Source organism: Poecilia mexicana, unplaced genomic scaffold (genome assembly GCF_051168715.1).
Source record: "Poecilia mexicana isolate PSO_F unplaced genomic scaffold, ASM5116871v1 scaffold_1, whole genome shotgun sequence".
Lineage (NCBI taxonomy): Eukaryota > Metazoa > Chordata > Actinopteri > Cyprinodontiformes > Poeciliidae > Poecilia > Poecilia mexicana.
This window is the reverse complement of record NW_028263370.1, coordinates 13,597,796-13,621,061: the sequence shown is the minus strand read 5'-3', so window position 1 is coordinate 13,621,061 and position 23,266 is coordinate 13,597,796. Positions and strand designations below refer to the sequence as shown.

At 39.6% G+C, this 23,266-nt stretch overlaps 1 protein-coding gene across 1 annotated transcript in view; it reads right to left on the bottom strand.

Moving 5' to 3' along the window:
• ptprdb (protein tyrosine phosphatase receptor type Db) overlaps positions 1 to 23,266 on the bottom strand; it is a 227,288-nt gene that overhangs the window by 41,669 nt on the left and 162,353 nt on the right. Inside the window, exons 9-15 of the mRNA XM_088004866.1 lie at positions 22,216 to 22,357; positions 12,466 to 12,654; positions 5,927 to 6,037; positions 3,194 to 3,463; positions 2,278 to 2,387; positions 705 to 902; positions 5 to 130 (exon numbers count right to left, since the gene is read on the bottom strand). Of these exons, the coding sequence (XP_087860992.1) occupies positions 5 to 130; positions 705 to 902; positions 2,278 to 2,387; positions 3,194 to 3,463; positions 5,927 to 6,037; positions 12,466 to 12,654; positions 22,216 to 22,357 (1,146 nt within the window). The remainder of the gene's footprint in view (positions 1 to 4; positions 131 to 704; positions 903 to 2,277; positions 2,388 to 3,193; positions 3,464 to 5,926; positions 6,038 to 12,465; positions 12,655 to 22,215; positions 22,358 to 23,266) is intronic.

The window sequence follows — 23,266 nt, the reverse complement described above, 5'->3', positions numbered from 1 at the left end:
ACACCTGGTTGACTGGGAGTGTGTTGTCTGAGGTGTAGTACACCCTGTAACCGACCACCTGACCGTTGGGTTCCTCCGGCTCGTCCCAATGAATCATTGCTGTTGTAGCACTCAGCATCCGACCTATGACCTGCAGGAGAAAAAAAGCCTTCAGCTGAGCAATTCAACACTAAAACTTGAAATCAGACTCATTTGATTCAGCGTTGTGGTGCGTAAGATGAAAAGGCAAACAAAATCCAAACTTCACATTTTATTCCTGTTTTGTTGTTTTCATATTTTAGATTCCAGAAAATGAGGCTAATGATTAGTCTAAAAAGGGGCCAAGACTAAAGGAAAGAGAGTTACTGTAATCCTAAGAATGTCGGGCCATCAGTTTAAGACCTTAAGCTGAAGCGTACCTGGGTAATTCAGCACGACAATGATCCAAAGCACAGCAGCAAGTACATGTCTGTGTAGCTCAGATAAAAGGAAAATGAATATTTTGCCTGATACAAACCTTAGCTTGCTTTTATAAAACATGTCAGTGTCACAAAAAAGCCAAAAAGAGAAGGAATCTGTAAGAGGGCAAATACTTTTCTGCAGCTCTGCACATGAAGATGCCAAGAGGTGCCTATCTGCAGTAGCTAAGATATTAACTACTTTTAAACGTCTAACAGAACCTTACTTCAGAAATCCCGAACTACCCCTTTAAGATGTCCTCCTACCTGCCGAGGAGGCGATGAGGGAGCCTGCTCCGCTGTACGAGCCTCCACCACCTCGCTGGACGGACCCTGGCCAATGGTGTTGACGGCTGCGACCCGGAAATCGTAGTGAGAGTACGGGCTGAGGCCGCCAACGCTGTAACGCGTTGTGGCAATGCCGTCTATCCCTTTGTAAGGGTCGTCTGAACCCTTGGCACGATGCTGGAGCGAGCAGGAGACATCAAAAGAAAAGAAGAGGAGTTACATTCACAATCTGTCCCTGCTTAATAGCATAAATAAATATGTAGAAATTACGAAACCCCAATCCTTTGATTACTAATTCAGTCCAAATCTCAGTCTACATATCTAGATGTGAGACACGACATGCCGAGTGTGGTTGTCATGCTTTTTTATAAACAGAGTATTGAGTCAGAGCTATTTTTTATTCCTACATTTAATTTCGCTGCTGCTTCTGGGAGGAGAGCAGCCACATGACAGCGGATCCCATTTGAGCAAATTGAGAATTTAAAAGTGTATCACCAGCCGGAGGCTCTTTTGTTTTATAGCCCTGCTTAATGATCTGTTAATAACAGTTTACGTTCATATATAAAAGAAAAAAAAACAAACTATTGCTTCCTGAAGTTCTGTGACTCGATGTGTGCAAACAGTGTTTTGTGTGGATGTGTGTCATTGTATATTATTGGAACCCCTATTAAAGGTAAATAAAATTCCTCAACATAATTTCCTTTATACTGCAGTAGAAAAATTTAACATGACACATTTCTAAAACAAAATAAAATAAATAAAAAAAATAAAACTTTCAATTTTAGTTCAATGGTTAGAGTGAGAAAGATAATCCTTCCTCAAGAAATAATTATTTCTTTTCTGTTTATTACATTGACAGCTACCCCCAACAATTCCTCTAAGACAAATAAAACCGAGGCAACGTTTTAATTTTTACTTTTATAAGTTGATTACTATGTTTAAGATTTTACAAGACTGTTTCCCTGTGGCATAAACATCGTGTTACAAAGAGGCCTTGCCACTTTTCAAAATTGAAAAGACATTAAAACAAACCTTTTCTGGTCCATACTATAATCAAAAAACAAATGTGACAGGGCTTTCTGGACACCAGGCTTTGGAACAGGCTTCCTAATCAAACCGACTCAGCCCAGGAATATGAATAATAATGGAAAAAAAAAACCCTCATAAAACATTTCTCTTTCTGCAAGTCTGCTATTCCATTTAAGTATGACACCTTGGCTTTATTTATTTATTTATTGGTTGTATATATTTTTTTTACTTTAACTATATCTGCACATTGTGTTAGACCTCTTTTCATCAGATCAAAATGCATACATCGCCAATTCTGACTTAATTAACAGATGCTGAAACCTCTATTGTTTTAAGGGAATGACCTATGCTGAACATATGGTGAAATAATGAGGCTGTGTAAAACTAAAAGAAAAATATTTCCAAATATCTATTTTAGAGGAATTTTTTTTTTTTTTTGTAAATCTTCATCGTATGTAAAGAGTTCTGCAGTTTGTGAGCGCAAAATGATGCACACGTAGTTGAGTGAGTGTTTGCTCCACACCTGGATGATGTAGTAGGAGACTGGTTCGGGGTTTCCAGAATCCCAGGTGAGAGTAATGCTAGTCGCAGTTCTCTCTGTCACCACAGGAGCACCAGGAGCCTTTGGCAGGGCTGCAGGGAGGCAAAGGCAATAAAATCTCACCCATCAACCACTTAAAACTTGAGAAAATGTCAAATCTACAAAACAATCACGTGACGAGGCACACGAAGAGTCACTATGGTAACATTGCCACAGTCTTTGCCAATTGATTTAAAATTACGGAAGGCAAATGTGAACAAAATTATTCTGGTCACCAACATGAAGACATCAAGATCATCCAAACTTCAGCTATTCTGTGAATGTCTCTGAGGTGTTTTAGAGAACATTAGTGAACGAGTCAATGGTGGCTTTTCAGCAAGAGGTAGGGCCTTGTTTTAAGTCAATAGCTCTTGAAAACTGGCAGATTTTATTAATCACAAAGCATTTTTCCCAATTAATAAGAGAAAAAGCTGCCAGGTATTTGACATTATTTTAAATGAATATTCAAGAATTATTGACTTAAAACAAGCTCATATCTTTTTAAAAAGTTACTTTAAGTTAGTTTGGTCTTATTTCAAGTTCACTAAGAGAAAAGATAAAACACTTAGTAGGATGTTGTGTTTTTGCAGTGCATGACCCTAAGCAAACAAAACATCACGTGGTGGCAGCTCAGTGTACAGTACAATACAGTGAAGGTGTGGCAAAAGGTAAAAAAAAGTTTAAGGTGTACTCTTTAGATTTGTGTTTTTCTTATTTTACTTTAGTGTCCCAGAGAAACACTTTAAATTTGCAGTAAAAACGACTTATGGTCCAAACACACAAAGCTTTACAAGTTAAATTATAGACTCACTGTCTTCATTATTCATTTTCTCGTTTATATTCCATACATAGAACTCACCTTTCACAATAATCTGTGCCATCGCCTCGATCACACCGAGCGTGGACATGGCAACGCAGGTGTAGTTGTTGGACTGGCGCACGTCAGTCAGCTCCAGGACGTTGCGTCCAATGGGCATGTCGTCCTCGGGCGTCAAGTCTTCCGCTCCCAGCATCCACTTCACGTATGGCATGGGCGAGCCGACCGCCACGCAGGTGATGTTGACGTTCCCCCCAGGCATGATTTCGCTGTCGGCAGGGGGAATGGAGAAGCGAGGGGGGACGCGACGCACTAAAATAAACGACGACGAGGGCAGGAAGGCGAGAGGAGGGACGCGATTAGAATTCAAAGACTTAGCAGAAAGAACAACAACAACAATCAGGGATTAAATGAATCTTTCACAGGATTTAGAATAAACTGCAAGCATACAGAAAGGACATTGTTGGTGGGGTTCATGTGATATGAAAATGTTTTATTAATGCCAATGAAAGTGCACGCTGCTTAATGTTTTATGAACTGCATCAAAAAATATACAAAAAAGTCACAGCAAATACATGCACACAAAGGAAAAGATCTTTTTCTTTCTTTTTTTTTTAACTAGCTGATTTGAACCCCCGATGCCTGCAAAACACTAATGGATGTTTTGTTGAAGAAAAAAAAAAAAAGTTGGGAGAACCTCAAATGAGCCTCACAGTCATTACTGTACCAACCTTCTCGCAGCTCTGCAGAGGGAGGCGGTGGAGGAAGTAGAAAAGACAGGAAAACAGGAAATATCAGACAAGACGGCAAGAGAAAACAAGTAAAGTATAGAAGACAAGAGAAAGGGCGAGAGAACAAGGAGGAAAAGAAACGAGGAGAGGAGAAAGAGAACATAAACAGAGCCGTATATTAGATGGTTGATGTTGGTGAAAAGCCTTCCAGTTTAAGGCACTGCCAGCTGTCTCCACAGACCGCCTGTCAAACACTCCCTGAGCACCGCTGCAAGGTTTTACCGGCCTTGCAAGCACCGTTAGACACACATCACTGACTCTGCACCGTTTCTCTGCTCTTTGTTACATACATAGTTGATACATGTGTGTACCCCACTTCAATGTGTGTGTGTGTGTTTTTCTTTTTTGTTTGTTTTACCCAGAAGCAATACTAGATTTGCCAATGCGTGCTTCACTGTGTAAATGCCCCCTCTGTTTTGTTTTTTTCTCTCTTTTAACCAGGGTGGGCAGACAAAAGAGCAGAAAGCCCCAGGAATAAAATTGTCTCCAAGATTCAAACATTTGGCGGGTGCACGTGTGAGTGTGTCGAGGGAGCAGGGAGGCTGACGGCGCCCGAGGAAGTGAGACGCCTGTCAGAATTGGGGAGGAAACACGAGTTCTAACCGGACGATGATCTGGATTTTCTTCTGAGGTCTAAAGGCTAAGAAGCCAGGGCAGAGCAGATTAATGGTTTGAAACAAAACTGATCTCAGCTGCTGCTTTAAACGTAGTCCTGTTTATGAATAAAATATTTAGTGAATTCAAAATCTGTAGGTAACAGTAGTGTCAGATCACGTTAAGTATTTATAACTGGTGATTTTTGATATGTTACAGCCGCCATATTTCACGTGTTTTACTGAGATTTTATTTGAATCAGAAAAGAAAGGCATGTATTTGGATTCAGCTCCTCTACGTTTATAAATGGTAGGATCACCTTTCCCTCTGATAGTAGAAAGCAAGATGTGTCTCTGCGTCATTTTCACATCTCGAGACTGCTACCCTCCAGCTCAGTTAAATTGGATGAAGAGTTTCTGTGAACTTCAATTTTGAGACCTCATCACAGATTCTCAGATAAGGTCTGAATTTTGACTGGGTCACATGAATATGCTTTGATTTAAACCATTCTGTTGTTGCTCTGGCCACATGTCCAAGGTTGTTGTCCTGGTGAACAGTAAACGTCAGCCCTAGTCTCAACACTAAAACTTTCTCCAGCTTTGACCAGCATCTCCAGAAAATGATGTAGCTACATTTGATGACGTGTTAGGTTTATGTGTAGTGTTAGTTTCCTTTCACACAGATCTACATTTTGGTTTCATCTTGAGCAGAGCAGAGATGCTCTAAGCTTGTTTTAGAGCAGGGGTCCCCAAACTTTTTCCTGCGAGGGCCACATAACTGTTCCCTTTTCTGGTCGGGGGCCGGTCTTAGTTTTTCAAGAAAGAAACCTTAGAAAACTTTTGTTGACGGGGGGGGGAGTTAAAATGTGTGTGTGTGTGTGTGTTTGTGTGTGTGTGTTTGGGGGGGGGGTTGGGGTTGGATTACTGCCGACGACATATTCGCGTTTGTAGAAAGATTTTTACCCAGAATGCAAATGGAAAAAAACCGTGAGCAAAACGGTGACTGGTACTGACTAGTATATATTCCATTGAGGGAAACTAAGTTTCATATCTGCTCAAGAGCCCCCCTGGTGGTTGAAGAAAAATCCACATATATATGAAAAAAAAACACTGAATGCTCTCTGGTATTGTTCAGGGGGCCGGACCAAATGAGGAGGCGGGCCGTAGTTTGGGGACCCCTGTTTTAGAGCCTCATCCTGATTTAAACCTCTCCACAACTTTCTCTGTGACCAGTCTGACGAGTCACAGCACATTATTGTGCACAGTATTATGCATTGTTACAAGCACAATACCAATGTTCCTCAAACATGTCAACCTTCTTTCTAAAAATATGATTTTTTTTTTTTTATATATTTGGTGGTGAACAGATGTTGGAGACGGCTTCGACTTACCTCTGACATACAGGTTTGCTGGAGTGGAGTAGCGTGTCCCAAAGCTGTTGGTGGCAACACACTCATACTTCCCTTGGTCCAATTCCTCACTCATCTCTATCTGTAGGGCACCTGGATGGATGGAGCACCAGAGAGAGAGAGAGAGGGCAGAACACAGAGAAGATAAAAATAGCAATTACACAGCAGGAAGACATGTAGGTGTCTAAGAAAACTAAACATTAAAATGGCGTTTAGGTTTTCAAATAAATAAAAAAATGACACTGGAGGCAGTTTCCACAAAATGAGCTGAACTTTTTTCAAGGGCTACAAAGGGAGCCACAACTGTCATTCACACGTTTTTATCATTTTCAGCAAGAATCTGCCCCAAAATAAGCATCACCTTGCTGATGTAGAAATGAGAACAAAAAGCCAAAATAAGGGGACACAAACCCTATAAAAAAACAGAGATTGTTGTCTCCATGCAAGACAGAAACACATAAACAATGTTGTCAAAATATGTCCAAAAATCGTCACCAATAAAGTATTTTCCAAAAAAAAAATAAAAAATCTTCTGAAAACTGAGATTAAGTTATATTGTGGAGCAAATCAGTTTACAAGGATAACATCTGCAAAGGTATTGCAGTAGCAATCAGATATCCCAAAACGGATCCACCAGAGGGATCAGGAGTGTGATTGATGTCAGTTTAAAAACACACCCAGTTAGTAAGGAGGTAAAGACATTAATCGAGCTCCATCAAGGCCAACAGATTAAAAAAAACGACATACGCAAAGCCTTGGGAAGGGACCGATGCTTTCTCGCTCCCTGAAAATAGAAAAACCGTCAAAAAAAGTCAACCAGAGGTTCTTTTAAAGATGGTGTGGAAAGGCAAAAAAAAGCGCCCAGAAAAAACTTTATCAAAAAAGTGGTCGTTTGGGGCTTTTTATTTTCATAATGGAGGAGAAGAAAGGAGGTGATGGTAAAAAGCCATGAAGATGTGTGTGTGTGTGTGTGTGTGTGTGTGTGTGTGTGTGTGTGTGTGTGTGTGTGTGTATGTGTGTGTGCGCGCGCGTGTGTGCGAGCTGATGTGTGAATACACTAATGTGTGTCTGAGTCTTTGCCATCTGGACTCTTCAGGCAGAGTGAATAACAGCTGGGACGGAAAACAAAACGGAGACGTTTGATTGGGCAAATATAGACAAGGTAGAAGGACACACCGGTTCAAGATTGGGTCAAGACTCTTGTTAAAAAAAAAACAAAACTGAGAAAATAATCGAGTCATAAAAAAGAGGAAACAAACTTAAAAAGATGAAACAATCCTTTTCTTTGTCACCTCAAACTATGCAATGCAGAAATAAATCAAGCTTGTAAACACTCCATGCTCTATCGAAAACATTTAACATGCTGAAGATTTCATGAAGTTAACCCCTTCCCATTCCGGAGAATGAAAATCCAGATTCATGGCTAAAATATTTGGACTCTGTGTACTAAAAATGGACTGAGAGCTGCTTTAAATTTACCCTGTTTTTTTTTCGTTCTTTTGACTAATGTAGAAGTCTCTATACAATGACAATAATACCAAAACAACCTTAGCAGACCTCCAGACATGCTTGCCTTTACTATCTGTGACATCAGTTCACAGCTAAGGGGCCAGAGAAAGAAAAACATGGCAATGCATGATCCTGAGGTTTGGAGCTGAACCCCAGATCACTGCGTCGAGGAAGTGAAGGCCTTATTAATGAGAAAACACACCGTGCCCTAATGCTACTAAGAACTAAAACGACTACAAGCAAAATACCAAACACAACTGTTTTGTTGACGTAAAGGCATTACAAAACCTGCATGTTTTGAATGCAACATATCACTAAATGCTTAAAGCCGTTTTGTTTGTCGCTACTTTTAGTTGTATCCTGTTTTGTCCATACAGTGAAGGCATACCCAAACTCGCCAACCGTACTCATACACAGCAAGTTGCTCAGAAAATGGTGTGCGGGTGACAGTCGGAATGGTAAGGGGTTTTAAACTGATGGATACAAAGAGGAAACATGATGGAAGTGATGAATGTCTCTGTTAAAGAGTGAACACCGAGGGTGAGGTGGGAAAATATGAGACGAGGATGGCAGATGAGAAGAGAGTCGGTGACAGTTACAGCATTAATGATGTTATTTATTGCTCAACTCCAATTACTCCTCTTGTACCTCCTGCAGATCTGAAGCAGTTTGGCAAGTTTTGTCAATAGAGCAGAGTATATAACCCCCCACATTCATGAACCCACCAAGGGCTGCTATTCAGATCTGCAAGACAAGTTGGAAGCAGGGGTTGCAAAGGAATTAGGCCACTCTGTCATGTTGGTCCACGCAGCAGTCTTACCTCGTATGGGCGTGCCACCTGAGTGGGCAATGAATGCACGAGATTAGAGAAGGAGAAGAAGAAGAAAATGTTAGTACCACAAAAAGGGAGACGGGGACAGGGGAGGAGGGGACTTTGGGAGTATGGGGGGTAACTTGTTAAAGGAGAAAAATCAAATTAGAGAGGAAGACTTAAAATACTGATCCTTAGACAGTAAGAGAAAGTGGAGGCATAAAGGAAAAAGACAGAATAAGTAAAGACAGAATAAGCCTGAGAAGAGAAAAGCAGGTTTTAGATAGAGTGAGAGACAGTGACAGAGCTACAAGGGGATTGGTTATTGATTGGCTTCATTGATTTGCAGCAGGGCACATGTGGCTCTAGGAGTAGGAAGTACTTTCTGGCCCTGAGGTTAACACTGCTCTTGTAAAAAAAAAAAAAAAAGGTTATCAAAGTAAGATTTAAACCTGAAAGCCAAACAATATGTAAATATCTGTATGAATTTAACAGAAACACAAGAAAAAAACCCCACTCTCCAATAGTTGAATAGTATCTCAAGATTTTTTGTTTCTTATTTTTTATGCTCCAATCGATCATTAAACTGATTTTAATTTTAATTCATTCACAGTCAAAGCTAAATTATTTTTCATGATTTACTTCTCAGTCTATCGCAAATTAGAGTATAGAAATATATTATGGACTCCATATTTGCTTCCTAGATTTTTCCATAAAAGTCATTAAATGGAAAAAGGTTGAGTAGGAAGCTTTAACTTTTTTTTTATTTACTGGATTGTTTTACCAGCCTTACCTCCGTGCCTGAATGAAGACAGAGGAGATTTGTATTGTAATCTAGTTTTATTACTATAACCGAGACATGCAAACTTTTTTACAACAGAAACTTCAGCTGAAGCAGATCCAAGGCAGGGCTGGATGACATTTTGTTTCTGACGAATGGTCTTCACTTTAGCTAAAGCAAGTGAAGAGCCACATGGCAAAAAGACGACATTTTAAAACCACAAATAAATTCTGCCATAAAGTTTCTGCGATTTTAAACTCTGATTGCCAAAGGCAAAGTTTTGTCTTGTTGTATAAAGCAATGTAATAGTAACGTTATTTTAGAAGTTTTAAAAGTTTTAAGTTGTACCTCAGTCATAATTTGTTCTACATTTGAGGTTCATCATACAAAAACACCATATAATAATATGGTCTTTTTGCTCAGGTTTATCAAGAAACACTAATCTTAGATTGGCCTATGTTGATCTATTAACCTTTTTGCTTTTCTATTTTATAGTCTGTAACACTAGGCTATTTTGTTAGTACAACTACTAACCTGGGAGCCTATAAAATTAAGCATAATGTTCATTTTCAATTCAAAAGTCATTTGCTGCAAGAGTCAGTAATATGATAATTAAGGCCATCCCTATTTTAGAACAGATAGATAATTTTCAATGCCTGCCTGTAGACCTTTTGGCAATGTATTGTCTAAAAAGACTAAAACTAAATGCTGAATACAAAATTTAATAAAAATGCATTAAAAAAATATTGAAAGGTGGATTTTCTCTCAGTAAAACATTGTGATGTTTTTAATCTGTGATAAACAAGTAAGCCTATATTTGCCCCGACCCAAACTAACTTCTCTAAACTCAAATCTGAACAAGCTTATTTTATGTGCATCCCGCACTGAGCAGTAAATGTCTGGCAGTCTGAAAACCTGGCCAACACGGATTGATTTTTTGTTTTTTTTTCTGGCTCCACCACTGGCATACCTATCTTCTGTCTGGCTTATTGACTGGTAACCCTATACAACAGAGCGGAAAGATTAAGTGGGTGAGTGGATGAAAGAGTGAGTGACTGAGTGAGAGAAAGAATCATTGAATTAGTGAACAGCTGGAAAAGTAAATAGGTGAGTGTGAGGAGAAAGCTGAAGTTCTTTGGGTGTGGAAAAGCTGTAGGTGCAAGGTGGAGGGTGGGGACTCAGCTATATCTAAGTTGACAGAGACAAATATCTGTGTGTGTGTGTGTGTGTATGCACAAGAGCTCCTATATTTATTTATGTTCATACCATTCAAACTTTAGAAAAGGGTAGAACTACTGTAAGTGTGTGTGTATGCACTTCTGCGCTTTCTGTTTTTATAGTGTGTGATCGTTAGTAAAATGCATGCCATGCATTTTAATAACAGTGCAGTAAGTGTAATAAAAGGTGAGCAGCAGCAGCGACAGTAGCAACATTAGTGAGCAGTAAATAGAAAAGTGGACAGTGAGGGTGTGGGCCTCGGAACAGAAGCACTTACCAAAGGACTCTGTAGTTAAAAAGATACAAAGAGAAAAGAACAGCATAGAAAGGGCATTATAATCGGACCACTGGTTACAAAGACGTCTTGACTTAGATGAAACACCTTATTGGAGCTCCACAGAACGTCACTACATACAACTTTATAGTGAAGGAAATATTAAAAGTCTTTTTTTTTTTTTTTTAGCTTTTCACAAATTAGAACATGCAAGAAATTAATCTAACATATTAATGATTTTACATTTAACATTGTTAACAATACTGTGTCTCGCAAAAAAAAAAAAAAAAAAAAAATCATTCATACCCCTTGGACTTTTTTCTTTTTCTTTTTTTTTTACATTTTGTCATTCTAAAACAACGTATTGAATTACATTTAATGTGTAAAATAAATAAAAGCTCATGAAATGTATTTAAATTCCGCTCCCTTCAGTCATTATGTGAATAAACCACCTTACAATGCAGTTACAGTTTTATTCTGGTACGCCTCTGCTAACTTTAAACCACAGAAGCCAAATTTTGTTGACCTCTTTGGAAATTAACTCAAGCTCAGATCTTGGTCTAGACTTTGACTGGACTCAAGCTAACCTCTAAAGCATTCCATTGTAGCTCTGGTTGCATGTTTGTTTCATCCTGCTGGGATGTCCACCTCCGCTCTGACCAGTTCTCTGTTTTGGCCAAAGAAAAACGCCCCCAAAGCGCCATGTTGTCATCAACTTAAATTTTGTTGAATAAAATCAAGTGGAACTCCTTGACATGACCCTGGAGTTTTTGCTAAAGTGCCTGTAGAGTCAAAGCCTCGGAGCGCAGTACGTACAGTGCTCTTTTCAGAGTTTCTTGCTCTAAATAAATGATAACCATTTGTCCTTTTCCTCTCACGTGAACAAAGTACGTGACTTTGCTGGTCTCTGTCACATAAAATCTCGGTAAAACATGTTGCAGTTTCTGATTGAAACATGACAAAATGAGATAAACATCAAGGGGTATGAATACATTTGCAAGGCTCTATAAAAAGCTAAATGATTAACAATGATGATTATATTAAACAGGGAGAAAAGCAAAAGAGGTTGGTTTCCATAATGACGCCAGAAATTTGGCCCTCCGTTTACAAGATAATGGGTTTTGGGTAAAGAGTTGGCCCCTGAAGGCAAGAGGGAGAACTGAGGAGGAACAGGATTTGGGATTTTACACACTACTGTGGCTATCAAACACAACACATGGAAAAGGTTTAGCCTGCCTGACTGCAGTTATTATCCATAATAAAATTGGTTGAATTTGGTACATATTTCCGTAAATTACATGAGTACAGTTTCAGGAAGTCAATTTCACTTCGACAACAGGCATACTTAGCAAGACATGAAGAAAAAAAAATAAACTTGAGTCTTTAGTCACAGCAGTGGGCTTTATCAAGAGAGGATATTCCTTTATGTACATGCCACCATCACTTGGTTGTGCTGCGAATGTTGACAGCAGGAACATTTGTTCAACTTTGATTAGAGATCAGTAGCCTGCTGCTACTTCTCGGGGACATTTCAGGAGTTTGATTTTGTTTTTTGTGATGGGGATTTGTACAGGAAGTCCTCAGACAGTTTGGAGAAAAGTCTGGAGTTTACTTTAAAAAGGGTTTGAACAGTTTTAAGGGGTTGGTGACCATACACAGCAAGCTCAGAATACGCCAGCGGCAGAGAAAGGCAGCTGAAAAACACAGCCAGAGACTGCAGCAGGAGGAGGGTGGAAGCGTTGTAAGAAATTGGTTAAATGTGAGTCAGAACATAAAGGAAGTCTGTTGGAGCTGGAAATAAAAAAAAAGGGTTCTGAGGATAAAATAGATTAGGGATAGGAGGGGAGATAAAAGAACTTTGGGAGAGACAAACCTACAGGTAGAAATGAAAGCAGGGATTCAAAGGACGGGTAAAAATTGGTGGTTACCTGAGCGGAGCTGCTTGATTCGACCGTGATTATCGGTTGTGTTGACTGGTAGGAAATCCTTGAACCAGGTAATATCTGGGTCAGGATTGCCGCTCGCAGCACAGAGCATAGTGGCGGTCCGTGAGCGTTCCACCACTTTTAGCTGTGGACCCATATCAATGGTGGGAAACCCTGGGGGCAGTTGATCCTCTGCAAAAGATTAACAACACAAGTCATACATAGAACCTGGTAGAACACATCAGTAAAATTCAAACCATTTCACATGAGTGGGTACACGTTACAGGCCACATAAGTTCATGCAATGTAAGTTTGGGGGAAGTGTCTGGCAAGTTCAGAACATTGCGAAGTAATTTTTAATTTTCAAAGTTTAATGAGTAAGTCAAAGAAAAAATAAATAAATAAAACTGGACTTAAGTTTTGGTTCTCTTTGAATAAATATTATATAATCATAAGAGAACTTATGTACTGATTGAACAGGCAAACTGCAGATTATCACATCTGTAAAAGATCATCTCAGGATGGATAAAACAGGCAACAAATTCTACTGTAGATAGATCCTGGTAGCTTTAAAACAAAAAGCAGAGGCAGCAGAGGACAGAGGTTCATTCATCAGATGACTGAATAAATGTGGCCTGATCTAATGAGCCATGCCTTTAGCTGTTGCATTTAATGAAAAGGGTTAGAATTTAAACTCATATTAATCCCACTGTGTACCATTTAACAATCAACATTGGCAGGAATGTGAAATAATGTTTCACATATATATTCATGGGGCATTTCCCTTAGTACAAACTGAGCATTATTTAAAACCTCCAAAGCCTTCCTAACAAATATTGCTGACCATGTCTATCAATTCATGACCTCATTATACTGTCTTTAAAGAAAGGTGCCTTCAGCACAAAGCTTAAATCATATAAGACTGATGTCATGAAGGCAAGAATGGGCTTACTTTACTGAAATGACTATGCAGTAGCCACATATCAATCAATAAAGTCTGGTCAGTAGTCAGGGGTACTAGATTTCTCCTGCATTGAATAGGTAAACGTTTAAAGGTTTAACAGTGTAGCTTCAAAACTGTAAAAAAAAAAAAATCAGCTTTTTTTTCACTTGTTTGAAAATATTTCCATTTGTGAAAAACTCATATGCTGTTATTCCATGACCAGCAGAGAACCTTGCATCACTCTTATTAAGTATTTTGACACTGTTTTAAAACTTAACCTAGCAAGCTGCGAGACAATGACAACAGTCTGGCTACAGTAGCAGATATCCTGACTAATTCTCAGCTAATATGAGTCTGATGCACTTGTGCTGCTACACAAAAAGCAGAATAACAAATAAGTGTCTATTGTGGTGATGGACACCTTTTAGGGATGGGTGAGTACTGATATGGCAATAAAATAAAGGAAACTATCTCAAAACCAAACACAGCTAAACCCATAAAAACTGGGTTTAGCAAAAGCAAAACAAAAGCAAAGAGCCAAATATCAAAAACAAACCACATATACAACTATGGACTCAGATTAAAAACTAAACTCAAAGGCCCAATGATAAAATGTATAAAATTCTGCACATTAAATCACATGGAGGGTTTTAAATGAAGAGGCGCTTGTAGGTTTGTTTATGTTCATATGTCAACAACAACAATAAGTACCGTAGTATTTTATATAACATATTTAATAATATATAATTTTGGCAGCCAAAGTAAGAATTGTTGCCTTTATGCTGCAAAATAAAAAAGAATTCAAACATTTGGTAGATTATTTTCTTCTTTTTTGTAAATACAGTGACGCCAAGAAACTGTCGCTTTTGCTCAAGATTGTTGTAGCGTGAGAGTCTCAAACTGGACCATGTTTACTCACAAATAAGCACATCTAGTGTGCCACTTTTTTTTTTTTTTTTTTTTTTTTTTACAAGCCAGCAGAACATCCTGATCTATGAGGATTAGGAAGAACTACTTACAGATGAGTGCAGTGACCCATTCTCATCTGCCCTGCAAAGCACAGGCTGTAGATTGAAAGGTCACTGAGTCAATGGAGCATATGGTGCGCACACAACAGAGAAAACTTAATAATATCTAATAAATAACTAAATAAAATGAAACCCATTAGCACTCGATGCCCCTGTTTATCAAACACATGTACAGTCAGTGCCATGTTCATTTCAGGAGGTGAAAAACACTACATCTTCTGGAGAAGCAAATATTTTTAACCAGATGTTACTGAGCTCAGAGTTTCTCAGAAAGACAGCTGTTCAACTTAAAAAAATAATATATATATATATATATAAAACCATATGAATATCAAATGCGTGTGTAGATATATGCTCACCGTTTATGCAAAACAAATAACACAAGATCCACAGCATGACGAGCTCGCAAAGAAATTTAAAGCATCTGTCAGGATGTGGCTCTTTCATGAGCAGTTGCCTAGACTGAATAGATTTTGTTATGCAGAGCGATCAGAGGCTTTTAGATCCATTTCCTCTTCCAAGACTTTTCAAAAGGAGTTATGCCTACATTTAGAACTGCGCTTAAAGGAAATAAGCCTTTGGTACTCCAAAGTCGTAACTGTTCAGGTTCTGCTCCTCTGTGAAGCGCTTCCACCTGGCGACTTGAAGACAGGATGGGCCCGGCTTGGATTTAGATGCTGTGTATGCCTGAAATAGTGTGCTTAGTACAACTTTGGGCTGTGCAGTGCAACACAATAAATCACTAAAAAACAGCTTAACGTGATGCTTGATGGATTCATATGGTTCTGGGGGCTGTCAAACAAAATATCTTGTAGAACTTTTATTCATAGGCTGATAAATAATTGTTTTGAGCATAAAAAACATTTTTCTTTTACTTTGTCAATAATCTGTTGTAATGCTGTAACTTTAAAATCTTCCGTTCATCTGCGTCTCTAATTCTGTAGCTGAGGCCTCTAATACTATAAATAAGTAAAGCTTTGGTTTGTAAATTATAATCACTTTACACTTTGGCTGTATCACCTGACAGTTCAAATGCTGGGATTAGTCAGTACACACACATAATCATACGATCATAATATGCCCAAATCTATAAAAGACGTTGATAAATGAGGCCTGCTAATGCACATTATCACAGTTTCAAAAAGAGGCTTTATCTCAGATTAAGTCGGCTGTTGTGAAAGCGATATGAAAATCTATGAATGACAATATGATACTTGAAGTTTCGGGAGACTCAGCAAAAGCAACAAATTGACACCCCACCACGTACCAGGAAGAAGAAAAAAAAAAATGCAAGAGTTGGTTTTACATTCCACTGATGCCTGAATATATGTTGCATCAGGCTGGAGACAAGAAGCAAGACTGCACGGTCCAACGGAATGGGTAACATTTTACTCTACCTGACAAAACTCACTAAAGCTTTAGGCTACTGCTGCGCGAATAAAAATCAAGTGAAAATCAATTCTCCATTCTGCTGGGAATCAGCAACAAATGAGCTGCTCTTTTTAGAAGCTCTGTCGAATCTCTCGAAGTTCACCTCACAAAAAAAAAAAAAAAAAAAAAATCAAACAGGCACGTCCAATAAAGACGTGCCCGCGGAGACTCGCAATTCCTTTAGGGAGCGTGAATCAAATGTGAATTCATAGGTATCGGTGGCAATTAAATCTGCAGAGCCACTGCACGTCGATACAGAAAATCAAAGGTGGCGGGCCAACTTTACTCACCTGCAGAGGGAGGTTTAAGTGGGGATAGGTAACTGTGGAGTCTAAGGAGTATTGAGGATCAAAGATGAGGGAAGTTAGTAGGAAAGAAAAGATGTATCACAATTTGGAATGAAATGAATACAGCGCAAACACAATCATAACTTTTGAAAAAAAAAAATCAGCTTCTTGAGTCACACATATTGACTGACACAGTAAAATGAGCAAAGAATGAGTGTTGAAGCTGTATTTGATCTAAAGGAGCAGTTTACCCTTCCCCCCCATTTTCTCCAGAATCCCTGGTGACTCTACCCCTCTCCACCACACACAAGCTCATTAACGGGAAATCCTAGCGCTGAATCTCACCAAGGAGATGCTAATTCTGGCAGTGGCTCATCGAACCATGGCCGATGGCTCGCGAGACGCCGGCATCGACGGGCGGGTGTGTGGCCTTTTAACAGCTCCGGTTTCAATCAATCACAACAGGCTGACAAATGGAAACATGGATATGATAAACTAAAAGAACAAGACGAGAAGGTGTTTGTGTGAGCGAGTTTGTCTGAGGGAGAGAAGGTGAACGAGGGGAGGCCGTGTAGGGGTGGCAAAAGAATATTAAAAAAAATGGACGAAGATGAGAATAGACTGGGACAATGAAAGAGTGGCAGAAAGGAAAACAGGAGGGAACACGAATGAAATAGAAAGAGGGAGAGAGAGCACGAGGGATTTAAACAGCATAACAATCCTGATTCTTTCTACTTTCATTATGCAAATGCTTACTTCAAAGCAAGGCCCCTTGTAGGCAGGAATAATGCATTCTATTTCATCTACCTGGGGTGGGACACTGAACTGAACAATGAGGGTGCGAATAGTCGGAATGCTACTCCCTCTGCCACTTGTACCTTTGCGCTAACGGAGCTGCCAGTATGGATCTGCCTGCAGAGAGGCGTGAAGGCCTGCCAACGAAGATGTGTCCTGACGTACACCTTTCGCAGAATTATTCACAGCTAATTACGGCATCTATATGCTCACTTATGAAATTCCTGGTTTAGTGTCAGGAGCTCACCTTCACGTTTTTGGGATTAAAAATTTCAGAACACAATCGCAGTGCTCTGATTTGAGGAGTACAGGCGCAGCTGATTACGACTTTATTTTGACACAGACAGCAAAGTTCCTCCAGCAGCAGCAGCAGCAGCACGTTTTTATCCCCAGATGCAGCAGAATGGGGTTCTCTTTGGTTCTCTTGTGCTAAAGTTGACCTGATGTGAGCTGACAAATCTAAAAGTGTTCAAGGTTCAACAATGCACCCAACATTATCACATGTAAAACACAGCTGCTCAGAGAATTGGCTGGGTATTGTAATTTATTTGACCTCCTCTTATTCAGCGAGGGAAGTCGCTATTGAGGGGAAGAGACTCTCAGCTAAAACGGGGTAAGGAGTCATTAAAAGGAAATTTATGGGAACCTGCTTGTGTTTCATTTATGGTGAGAGAATAGTGTCACAGTTATGTTATGCAAGACTAAAAATGTATTCCACACACATACACACAAACAGCTCTGGCTTAGTGTCATCATCTGCCCGGAGGACTGCATGTAAAACTCTAGTGTTTCAGTCACAGGGTCTAAAGTATGAACTGCCTCTTTCATCAGAGCCGCAACAGCACCAAACATACTGTGCCTTGTTAAAGTATTTACACCCCTTACACTGTTCAGTTTAAACTTTTGTCATACAATATATTTAATATTTTTTGATGCAATAGAGCAAGTGCATGTGAAGGAAAAGGGTAAATCAAAATTTTGACCCAATCTTCTTAGCAAAACAGCACAAGTTCAATCACATCAACTGGGAGGCATCTGATAAACTCACATTTTCTCTTCCAGTAATGACATGTGCTGTGCTGTGTAGAAGAGTTGCCTGTCTACTGTGAATGCTGAAAGAAACACCTCCCCACATCATACTCCTGCCACCACCACATTACCTTTCTGCATGTAGGGCAAAAACTTATATTTTGGTGCAATCTGACAGGAACGTCTTATCCCTGTTGTGAATAAGCACCATATGAACGTCGGGTCTTTGCAGCCGCTCCACCGTTATTATGGGCTTTCTTCCCGTTTCTTCGATTAATGCTCTCGTTGCCCATGCTGCCAATTTAGGCAGATGGCTTGAATGCTTTGTGCCCCTGCTACACTTTTTCATTTATAGATAAAGGATTGAACAGAGCGCAAAGAGATATTCAAAACCTAACATCTCCACAAATTTCTCTCTGGCTTGTCTGTTTTGTTTCTTGGTCTTTATGATGTAATAACATTCTCTAACAAACCTCTACAATCCTCACCGAACAGCTGGAGATTAATTTACACTCAGCTGGACACCATTTACTAATTAAGTGAAGGCAATGAATTGCACTGAGAAACATTTTTCTATCCAGTTCACAGCTGTAAGATACTGGAGACATAAATTCCTAATAAGGAATATTGACTTAAAACAATGGCGTCAAACTCATTTTCATTTTGGGCCAAATAAAGGTCATGGATGACCTCGAAGGGAAGATACGGCTGAAAGTATTGACAAAACTACCCATTAATAAACTGTTTATATTTATAATTAGCTGCATTCTGTAAGCACTTCTTGAAATGACATAGTATTGAACGTCTTTATTGACGTAAAATATTTAAGCACACAACTGTTATCTTGAAAGTATTATTTTCATGGCACTCTAGACTCTAGAGGGCTGCATAAAAAGTCATGGTGGCCTGAACAAAATGAGAAAAACAGTGTACATTTGACATCTGGGTGAAATTTATACATTCTACAAACTTCCACACGACAATGTTTTATTTGGATAAAGCTACCTCTTCCACAGTTTCCAGTTTCTAATCTAATTTGAGGGACATCATGTCCCACAATCGTGAGAAATGATGTGTGAACACTATTCATCATGCAAGACTAAAATCTTACACATGTTGGTATCATCTGCCTGGAGGACTGCATTGAAACTCTGGTCTTTCAAGAACGAGCAAACCTTTTCTCAGACAAACCAATACAATATTACCTATTCCATGGGATTCATGCAAAATAGTAAAAGATTTCACTGGCACTTTTTGCTTAAAATGAAATAACCTGGGCGATTATTTCAAATCTAAAACTCCACAGAGCTCAATGTTGCTTAAGGAGGCTGAAATTAGGCATTAGTGTTAAACAATAAGCTATTTTTATTTTTATTTTGGCTTTTACTCTGAAAATGGCATCTGCTTTTGTTGAGTTTGTGTAGCTGCTTCAGTATTCTTGCGTGTGTGTGTGTCAATGTCATCTCGTCTTCTTTTCTTTCCTTTTGTTTGAAATGAAACATGACAACAACAATCTGAGAGGCCTCAAGGCAAACAAGCTGTCGAGGTAACCAGTGTTGTTACCTCAGTGGATTTCTCAGTTTTTTCCTCCCATCAATTAAAAAAAAAAATGTGACAAACAACATCTATGCTGAGTTTCAGGACAAACCTTTGCATGCTTCAAGAAAACTGTTTTTACTAATATTTTGCGTTTTGAGGGCAGGATCTAGCTGCCTACTCCACGTGCGCCCTGCGAGGAACAAGCAGCAGTCGAGCTCACCCTCGCAGCTGCAACGCCGTCGGCAGAACGGAGGCAAGCCAGTGGAGCATCAGGCTTCCACTTTGAGAAAATGTTTGAGGCGTTGTGCCTCTTCTAATTTTCTCTCTGAGTGACCATCATGCGAGTAAACACAGCCAACATCCCAACACGGACGTTGCTTTTCACATAGGTGAACGTTCGTTCTAGCAGATGATGTTGTGCCTGAAAAAGTTGGGGTCTTATTAGGTCATCAAACATCCACACGGACAAACAGACAACTCTTGAATTTGATTGGTGACTTACAGAGCAGTGGGATATTTGAGCGAAAAATTGCTCCAAGCTTCATTATTATTTCAGCCGTTGCCAATCAGAGCCATTTACTGAGAGCCAGGATTTCAATTAGTCTGGTTGTAATCATCAGTAATTAAGCCAGCTGACCTTTACACTGGATCCCTCCCGTCAGCCACTCAGTCACTGGAGCTGTGTCTTTAAAGAGCCAGGGGGACCTCAGGACACATGACTGACACAAGTGGAGTGCGTGTTTTAGTGAGCATCCTGTGCGAATCTGCATGCGTGCACACGTGTGTGTGTGTGCTTTGCAACTGACATTTCGACTGACGGTCTATCAGGGACTATTAGCAGCTCCCAGGTGTCCTCTTATTCATCCACAACACAATGACTCCTCAGAGGAACAGAAAGAGGCTAATCACTACATAAAGACGGACTGTCTGAGATTGAGGACACGTTTGTGTATGTGTGTGTGTGTGTGCTTGAGTGGTTAGGTTCTTGATAAAGAAAGAGACAGATGATGAGTGAGCTGCAGTTTAAAGCAAGAGAGATGGGGGAAAGAAAAGCGCACACAGATGTAAACACGGAAGCCAAGCGTGCGCTCTTGCAATCCAGTTTTAAATAGATGCACTAACACATGCGCATTGTCACACGTAGACAGACAACCATGTGAGACAGGAAAAATTCTGGACGGATGGAGCGGAACAGCACAGAAGATGCAAAGTGTTCTGATGTGAATAATTTAGAGGCTGCTGTGCAGCGGACCTAAGAGCATGAGAGACACAGAGCGAGAGAGAGAGAGAGAGAGGGGGAACGAGTGAAGAATGAATGCACCTAAAAGAGAAGGGAAGAGTAAGAAAGAAATGAACTTGTGAGAAAAAAGATGGTAAGATAAGAGGAGATATACCACTCAGAGAGGAAGAGGGAGGTACAGAGAGTGAGGAGATGGAAGAACAACAGGCTCCATGTCCTTTTCCCCATGAGCATCACTCCTGGAGAGGCAGGTGATGTGATTATCCACACTTGAGGAACTTCGCTCACTAAGACACTCCTGAGCTTTGAACTACTGGTGCATAATGTTCTCCTAATGGACTCCAGAAACTCAAACTCAAACATCACTAGCTGCACTAATGAACTCACACGAACATAAATCATCGACCGCAATAATTCAAGGATCACAGCTGCACACAAGTGTAGCTATGTATGTATTTTATATATATATATATATGTCTGATATATCTGGGGTTTTCTCCATATTTTAGTGTTTGTAGGATTTTTCTTTTGTCTTTGTAAAACAGCACAAGCAATTTCTCTCACTAGCGCTTATTTTTCATGTTTCTTTTACTTACATTTACCCACAATACCCTGCACTATAGTTTATTTCCTGCTTTTGAATCAGTCTCCAGTCCACTTGGCATTCACATTTGTGTTCAAACTACACCAGAGTTCACATCAACTGAGCCAAGACATGCCTTTTTTTGGTCCACATTAGAGTCTGAACGTGGATTCCAACTTCCCCAAATGAACCGGACTTTTTAGGCAAAAAAAACTGGAGTTTGATTAAAGTGAGAACCCAGCTCTTTTTCTGCGCAAAGCTGGCAAACACAAATTGCAAAAGGCCGGCGGCTGTATTTGCAGGGAAAAGTGGCTCTACAAAAGAACTTATTCAACTGTGTCGAGCTTTATTAGTAAAAAACACAATTTTCCTTCCACTTTGCTTCACATAGCACTTCAATAAAAAGCCTTAAAATCTATTGTTAAAGCAGGAGAAAATGTGGAGAAAAAGTGAATGGAAGTCATTAGCAGGTCCTGTTAAGACCACTGAGTAATTAGCTAATGACATAAATGTAGCCGCAGCGTTCTATGACAGCTACCAAATGATTTGAACCGCTATGATAAGCGATATATTGTAAAACTGAATCGAATGGCAGTTTTTCTTAGTCCTATGTATAACAAGGACTGATTTTTTTTTTTTTCACTGAATATCCCTCTATGACAATGAAGATTAGTTATGCACTGCTTATGTTTGAAGCCAATGAAGATCTGCTCTCATCGCAATTAAAAAAAAGAGGAAGGAGATGTTTAACAGACCCTAACGCGTCAGGGTAGGCAAAGAAGAGGATCGATGAGGACCAGTTATGTTTTGGAAGGGGAGGTTCTCTGAGTACCATACGGGTAACCCAGATGTGAAGCAGTGCATGTGCGTCCACTGACCTCGTAAGACGCTGAGTCGAGTGGTAGCGGTCAGTTCTCCTGCTGTGTTGGAGGCGTGACATTCATATATCGCCTCGTCTCTGGGGGTCCTCAGCGGCTGGATCCTCAGGACCGAACCGGACCCGTCATCAAACTCTATTACCTGAAAAATGAATTTGTATATAGAATAAATTGATAAGAAGTCATATTAGTTTAGTAAAATTAAATGACTTGCTCATTCAAAGCGTCATCACTTGTTTCAGATTAAAAACAACTGTTTTTATTTCTACAATAAAGCTTAAGCTGTTATGCTTTAGGTTTATCTTTATAATAATAAAAAAAAAACTTTTAAGACCCTTCCTGAGTCATCATTTATGATGAAAAGTACATTAAAACAGATTCTGGAAACCATTAATCATCCACTGCACTGAAATCACTTTCTGAGGTAGAAATACAAGGAAATTACTTGTGCATATTTATCATGTTCTCCTTAGATATCCAATAACGTTTGATGATTTTTTTTTTCTTTTCACGAAGATTAGATGGTGCATTACAACCGCTCTTGCATAAGCTTAATACACTCATGTAATTGATCTGGTTTTAAAATTCTGGGAAAGTTTCCACTGACTGAAATCCAATATTGACAAATCCCACAACCAGCCCTGGTTGTGGGATTTGTCCAACAGGGCAGCAGCGAGGACTCTGCAGGAGCTCGAGCTCATAAAGTTTTGGATTAAAAATAAAAGACCTGCTCGAGTGATTTGATCACAAACAGGAAGACGGAGAGATGAACTTAAACCTGCGAGGAAACTGGACTTATTGAAGCAGAGAAGCATCCTGGATTCAGGGTGACAGTGGCTGAGCAGGATGGAGGGCTGATTCACCGTCTCCTCCGTCTGAGAGCGACTCACCAAGTAGGGAAGCAAAGGTTAAACGCCTCGGGAAACTAATAAGACCGAGTGTAAAAGAATCATATGGACTGTAGCCCGAGGCATCATCTGACTTATAAGAGAGCTGAAGCACATGGCATTTCACACACCTGCGCAACCTTTGAAGTATAAATGTAGAAAAA